Below are 7,500 nucleotides of genomic sequence, written 5' to 3'. Positions count from 1 at the left end.
TTTTAGAATATGCAATACAGGTGAGGCAAGACATTCCTGTTAGAAAGAGTCCGTGCAAAAAAGGGCACTTAAAATCATATATCCTAACAGTTGATATAGTCAAGCACTGTCGTTAGCCAACGAGACTACACTTTCCAACAGACGCGAGCTTCTCTGTCATAAATTTATGACTGAGATGATGGACAGCCGTAACTACCCATTGTCATGCTCGATTTCCACTGCTGTACAAAGAACTAATCCGTATAATCTTAGACCTTCTTGTTCTTCTTGTTCTTGTTCTTGTTCTTCTTCTTCTTCTTCTTCTTCTTCTTCTTCTTCTCGGCCATTCAATAATTTAAGAGAACTAAGAGATGAGAGAACTTTTTACTTTTAAATATTTGTCATTAAGGTATCCGTCCGTTTAAGTGGTATAATTAATACGTAGCTTTAATATACCACTATTATTAGTTTTAACCCGGCGCTTGTTAATTCAGTTATCTGCAAGAGAGTGGAATAAATAAACGATATTATGTAATAGACGTTGTTGTTGTTGTCGTTGTTGTTGTTGTTGTTGTTGTTGTTGTAAGGCTGTGTCTTCCTGGTGACGCGCAGACACTTGCACTTTCCGTGGTTGAAGGGAACTTGTCATCCCGGTTCCTATATAACTGCGGTTTTAAAGATCCTTTTTCTCAACAGGTTCGCGAGGAAATAGAATTGACCAATCTAGCCAATCAATACATACGAGACATGGTAAAAAAAGAGTGTTGGGATGCCATGGTTGTGAAAGGACGATCAGTAAACGCTTTTCATCTTTCTCTGTCTGTGTCCAACTACCCAATGAAGGAGCGTACAAAAACAGAGGTGGAGGAGATTGAGTACGTAACTAATCAGAGAAAGATCGAGAAAGCAGAGGCTGAAGCTTGCAGGGATGTTGTCAGCGGACCAACATCAGCCAGGAATACGCCAATTGTCGGTAAGATGAGAGGCAGAAAGATTGCGGACAGATAAGTAGACTGCTCACCGGGTGAGTGATCAATACACCAAAGACTGACCGCGCACCGGTAGCTCAGTTGGTTGAGCACCGGGCTGCCATGCGGGAGGTCGTGAGTTCAACTGCGGCCGGACCAACACTCACGGTCTTAAATAACTGAGGAGAAAAGTGCTGCCTTTGTAATTACATCTGCATATGGTTAGAATTTCAAATCTTCGGATAAGGATGCGAGGATCATTTCTATCTTTCGTCTATACTCCGCAAATTCAAATACACATTTCTTTCATTTGTGATCTTTGTTGTAAGTGTTGCGCTTCTTCAATTTTATGCTGCTTTTGATTTCATTTTGCCAGAGGAGCGTCAAGAGTTTGAAGACGAAGATAACCTGGCCGATGACGACGGACACAAGTCTGGAGACAACCCTTCAACAATTGGGAGTCGCGGCGCTGCTTATGATGGTGGCAATGAGCTTTTTCAGAGTCAGTTCCAGCTTCACACGGTTCAACAAAAACTCAACCAGATTGTCCTGCTACAGGTAAGGAAAATCTATATGACTGTGGGTTCTGTATGATCTTTATATTTTATCTAGTCTTTACCCTATTATCGTCTCAAGTTTACATAACAAGGCGCAAGTGCCCTTTAATTGGGAAGACCACAGATCAAATATTAAATCAAGTACTGACCTTTGAGACCGTGAAAAGAAGAAAACGTGAAAAGAAGATTACAGAAAAGCCTTTAACAACCAAATGCAAAAAGAGAAATCAAGTAAAAAAAAAGACGAGATATCTTCGTCACGAAGATTTCCCAATGGTCTCCCATCCAGGTACCGACCCTATCCGATAGGGCTTACTTAAGTGAAAACATTAAACTGTTTGTAATCGGAACGCAAAGAAACGACAACCAAATTGGTTAACACAATAAACGGTGAAAGAAAATTAATTTTACAAAAATATTTACTACACAATACCAGCCTACTGCACTACCCACGTGTACGCAATTCGTGCCTATTTTTTTCTTGCCAGGACGCCATTCACAGAATTAAGGTAGCTTTCAACAAGGAATTCGACGATATATACAAGCAAAAGGAAGCAGAGATTAAAAGAGTGAAAGAAAAGAACGAAAGGATTAGGAAGATACTTGGAGATCTGGAGCTTGTTGAGAAGGTGTTTGAGCCAACTATGAGTGTGGATGAGAAACCCGAGCTGTTGTTTGAAGTCAAAGATGATGAGGTACCGTTTGAGAGGTACATAAGTGAAGAGGAACGAGCGAGACTGGAGGAGCAAGCCAGGATAGAGGAAGGTTTGTAAGTTAGGGGAATTCCATATCGGCTTGACATTACTTTCATTTAGAGTCTTGAACCGGTGACACACGGTTCAACATTTGTTGATCAACAAATGTTGCAGCTCCTGTTCAACAAACATTGAACAGGATGTCATGCAGTGTTGAATGTTGAAATAGACATATAGAACATTGTTGAACGAAGTAGAGATGAGTTCTATTCCGTTAAACAAGTTGCCGCTTGTTGAATGGCTCTAACCAATCGTTTCCAGTCTAGCGTTCACGTTATTTGGAAGGTAGAATATGGCGGCCACAACATGTGAAAAATCATCTTTCTCTGAATGGAACCAAGGCCAACAAGGCTCGCAGCACACAATGACAACAACGTTTGGTCATCCCCTATTTCCAAATTTGCCGCCAAAAATGGAAAGAATTCGTAATTGTCGTTCGACAAAAGTTGAATGTGTTTTTAGCCATTCAACAAGTCGCGACACTGTCATTCAACAAGCTTTAACATCGTTGGACATAACTAACCACCGAAACAGCGAAACGAAACACCGAAACACCATGTATGACCCCACCATAAATTGAATACTAGCCAACAACGATTGGATTTTATGTTAAATATCGTTCTAGGACTAAAACGTTATTGCTCCTAATTCATTGAGATTAAGATTAGGATTTAGATTAAGACTGATATAAGGAGCGATAACGTTTTAGGCCTATTTAATCTAAAATCCAACCTTTGTCGGTTAGTATTCAATGTATGGTGGGGTCATACATGGTGTTTCGTTTCGCCGTTTCGTAGTTTAATAATGCCCTATTACAAGAATAGCTCAACGGGGCGAAGAGTAAAATGGCGAGCGAAGTCTGTGGAGGACAGCATCACGCTGTAGCAACTCGCCTAATTCTCGTCTAGGGAGCCTGGTGCCAGGCAAGTGTCAAAAGAGGACATGAATCGGCCTTCTCGAAGAACTGATAAAAGATTTATCCTTTATCTAGAGAGAAAACTTGCCGAGAAAGGCGACAATGCGCGCGAACGTGCTCTGATGATGATGATGCAGGGAAGATTGGAAGCCAACCCGGAAGATGAGCTCAAGAAAGATCTAGTGCCACCAGATTTCATGATAAACAAACCGCAAGATGAATGGAGCGAGGAGGATCAGAAAGCTGCGAAGGAGTTCGAGAAAAAGAAACAGAAGCTGCAGGAAGATCGCGAAAAATACCGCAAATCACTGGAAACAGAGCTTAAGAAATTGCAGAGCGGCATCTCCGAGGCAACAGCAGCATTTGATGAGAAACTTAATCAGCTGTTTCAACGGAAAGTTAAAACAGAAATGGTCATTTATCAGGTTTGTCGGCGGGGCTTTGTCAACTTTTCCAAATTTTCTTAACATTTAGAATATGGGAATAAAACTTGATTTCTTTGAAGAGATTTATTTGTTGATCATGACTTGGGGATACTCGGAAAAAAGCCGAGTGCTCCTTTGACGGAGTCGAACATACGACCTTCCTTCCGATTGCTAGTTCGGATGCTCTACCACTGAGCTTAAGGCGACTTGCCCTGTTTACATTTAAGTCGTCTCTTGGCACGGCCCGGATAAAAAGAGATCTGTGTACCAAGAAAAGCACCAAGGCTCGGATGAATTTTATAATGTAAACGTTAAAATTGAACTCGAACCGTGCTAGAGTTTTACCCGTGCTCGGACCTAGTACGGAGGTAGTTCGAGCACGGGTAAAAGGGGTCACTGAACCACTAATCTGCATTTGCAGAACAATGTAAACAGTCATCCGAGCGGTACCTCCGTTTTCACCAAACTATTATCACATTACACATGAGTAGAACAAGCTAAAATGGTGGCCACTATTGAAACAGAGAGGACAGACTTGGGAAAAAGAAACAATAGCATTTAACTTAGACAATGCGAAGATACCTAAGGAAAAACGATCAGCGTATTTGGACAGTACAGTCGCCATACTGAAGTCTTTCTGCGCATAAATGCAATTGCTGTCACTAACCAAGACCTACAAGGGCTCAGAAAATGTGACTAAAAGTGTCCCACGCCAATTTACTTTGAGAAACAAAACAGCACGGATGAAAGTTTAAATGTAAACGCCTTTGCCCGTACTACTTTTTAGCCGAACTGTGCTGAATTCTTTAGCCGTGTAAATGTGGGCTCCTGGTGTAAATGAAGGTTTAGTTCATGTAAATAGTCGAAATGGAGCATATTCGCGATTGCACTGAAAAAGATGTTATGTGTTAATAAGCCTGGTGATTTCGTTGTTATACTCTTTAGGAGGATCTAAAGATCCTTCGTTTGATGGTATCAGTACTAACAGAGGGGGAACTGGATACTCAAGAGTTGGAGTTAACTCGGCGCATGAATGAAACAAGAGACAAAAAGACGCAGACTGCAGGTGCGTTGGCTGAAGCTAAGCGAGAAGTTGATCAGTTCCGAGACTCGTACGAAATCTTGTCGGCCGAGGACAAAGCCCTGGATAAAGCTTTCAAAAGGGAATTCGCGGATCAGGACGTTCATACTGTGGAGCAGCTGTATAAACTTTTCAAACGAAGGCCTAGGTAAGAGTTCTTTGATACAAGTCGTCTGAATGTCTCTTCTGTTTGTCAACATTTTCGTTTCAGTGTCCAGTATTAGTTTTACAAAGTGTAGTTTCAAAGTTGTGAAGCTGACTTTTTTTGCAATGCGAAGCTGGCTCTTTCCCGGTTATTTCAGGGGGCCAGTGCCCTTGTTTTTATCTTATTTATAAAAGGCGTCTACTTCATTGCCCCTAACTAACCCTCACCTGAACACTTGTATGGAGAGTAAAATTAAGTACTGTTCTTTTTGTTGTCGTTGAAGCCTCGCTTTGGTGATGGGTTCCTTAAATATACGTGATAGAAGAGCGACAAAGAAAAAAAAGGGGTGGGGGGGGGGGGGGGAAGGAGGTGCGCGTTGGAAGGGAGTGCTTCCTGGGCTGAAAATGAGAACTGAGAGACAAAAAGGAGGTGGCACAGTCGCAGTATATATTTATCTTTTCTTGTTTTCTTGGCAAAAGCTGTGTTCTTCAAATTGTATTTAGGGCGCATATTTCGAACTCTCCAGGGAAACAAGTGCGGCCCCATGCCCCATTGGGGGCAATAAGGACTAATATATATATACAGGGAAACAAGTATTATTCGAGATAGCCGTGGCTCACGTAAGGATGTTTAACAGGTATATTGAGATAACGGAGCCCAACGAAATGTGCTAACTTTCGCAGGGGACAAAAACAGCTGAAGGCCGCTACAGAATCACATGGAGACCTTCCAGTGAGCGGAAGCCCATTCGGTCCCAGGCCTTCCTCTTCTCGCACTCATTCAGAAGCCCAAAGAAGCTTGGAACGGGCGATGGACGAACTAGATGACGAAGAGCACATGCCTGAAGGGGTTGAGTCCGCTGTATGGCAAAGATTGGTTCAGGCTAGGAGGCAAAAACTCGAGAGCGAACAACAAGTGGGTCTATATTGATGTGTACACATTTTGAATTTGTAGAAGGAGTGTGTGTGAAGTGGAGTTAGCCATGACCGTGACACATTGTGAAACTTTCGATGAAGTTCCTTTAAATCTCTCGCGTTTTCATATGCACTCTGCAGAGGCTTACGGTGACTCCCTTTTTTTTCACCGCGCATCTCATACTGCGCATATCATTGCGACTTTGAAGATTGCGGCGTTTCTCGCCGGCCATCTGAAGAGAGACAACAAAAGCCGCTTTTGCTATTCAAAAGCTTTTAAGCGCAATCATGATAACTCTTCTTGGTTAAGAAGTTGTTGTTTTGGAACTCGCCCCAGTCCTTTCGCGGAAAATGATCATTTTGAAACCGAAATTGCCCCTTTGCCGTCCATTTGTTGTTGTGTTGCGAAGAAACGAGCAGGGTGACCCCCCTTTTTAATGGTTTTATTTACTCGTAATAGGTACATGGAAAACACATTTTAAGGAGAAAAAAAGTTGGGTAGTAGAGGTTGTAGTAGTTACATGCAAATGACGTGAAACTGCATCTGGAGCATCAATGGAGCACTGAGTGCAATGAGATGACTGTAGTGGTCCAATGTGCTTTCATTGCTTTACAAGACCGAGAAATTTGAAATCACTTTACGAAAAGATAGTGGTCCGGACAAACAAGTAGGCTCAAGTTTTCTGTAATATTCAGTAGCTTTTGCTATATAACAACAAATTTTCCGGTTGATCAAGTTTCGGACGCTTCTCGCGTAATTCGGTAAAAAACACTTAAAAGACCTGTGTATGAATATCAATTGTGCCAAGTTTGACAAAAATCTAGATAATACGTCATTTTCAAGGGAATTACCTTAAGTCGATGCTAACAGTACAGATTGCGAGTTTCGTCATCAAAATGACTTATGATAAGTACTCTGCGACAGAGTTATCAACCATAATCACTGAAATAAATAATAGACAATGAAGTTGGGTTTGTTATCGTATAGTTGAAGGCTAAAGCGCTTGTGTTGGCTGAAATGAACGCTTTCCTGCAAAGGAGAACTGAAGAGGACGAAAAGGTCAACAGTGAACTGGAACACACTCTTCAGGGACTACAAAGGTATTTTGAATGAAAATGCACTTAATTCATAACGTTAAAATCAAAGACTGACACATTTAGTCCAATCTCTGCTGAACAGGCTCCTCAACCTGTGTAGTGTCTCCTTGAAACTTAATCGTTTATTTGATTAGGTACTGCCGTTTTATCTAACTTCCTTCGTAGACTTTTTCAACCCCAAAGCGAAAGGAAAGGCCGAAGACGTTGCTTGGGAAGGGCTCCTTTTCCCTTGTTACTTCCCCCCTCCCCCTCCACCCCGCTCCACGTTCATTTTGTTAGTGACGAATTGCAAGCTACTAAGATGCATGCTTATTCATTGAGGGACTTCACAAGACGTCGGAAAGTGCTTATCCTCAATTTATGACAGTTATTAAGTTCTCATAAACTTTCATGTAATTACATGTTTCACAAATGTGTCCACGTCTGAAGCAGACTGTGGCGTCTTTCTGAAGAAAATGAATCTTTTTGCCGCAGAATTACTTAACACGTCTCTTTACTGTGTGCTTCAGCTTGGGCAACTCGGCTGGTAATATCTGGAAAACGTCAGTTTTAGTCCATGGGGATCTATAATCTTGCTTATCTGTGGTTTCAAATGACACATCAGTCAAATAGGAAAGTCTCGATAGCAGACAGTTGTTTCTTTCTTCGCAGACATTCTATTA

The 7,500-nt window shown here is 41.7% G+C and overlaps 1 protein-coding gene across 1 annotated transcript in view; it reads left to right on the top strand.

Moving 5' to 3' along the window:
- LOC138043941 (cilia- and flagella-associated protein 43-like) overlaps positions 1-7,500 on the top strand; it is a 30,503-nt gene that overhangs the window by 18,671 nt on the left and 4,332 nt on the right. The window contains exons 19-25 of the mRNA XM_068890472.1: positions 676-952; positions 1,324-1,505; positions 1,993-2,269; positions 3,251-3,600; positions 4,546-4,829; positions 5,510-5,741; positions 6,729-6,841. Of these exons, the coding sequence (XP_068746573.1) occupies positions 676-952; positions 1,324-1,505; positions 1,993-2,269; positions 3,251-3,600; positions 4,546-4,829; positions 5,510-5,741; positions 6,729-6,841 (1,715 nt within the window). The remainder of the gene's footprint in view (positions 1-675; positions 953-1,323; positions 1,506-1,992; positions 2,270-3,250; positions 3,601-4,545; positions 4,830-5,509; positions 5,742-6,728; positions 6,842-7,500) is intronic.

The sequence above is a fragment of the Montipora capricornis genome, chromosome 3 (assembly GCF_036669925.1).
Source record: "Montipora capricornis isolate CH-2021 chromosome 3, ASM3666992v2, whole genome shotgun sequence".
Classification (NCBI taxonomy): domain Eukaryota; kingdom Metazoa; phylum Cnidaria; class Anthozoa; order Scleractinia; family Acroporidae; genus Montipora; species Montipora capricornis.
This window is presented reverse-complemented; position numbering and strand designations above follow the sequence as displayed.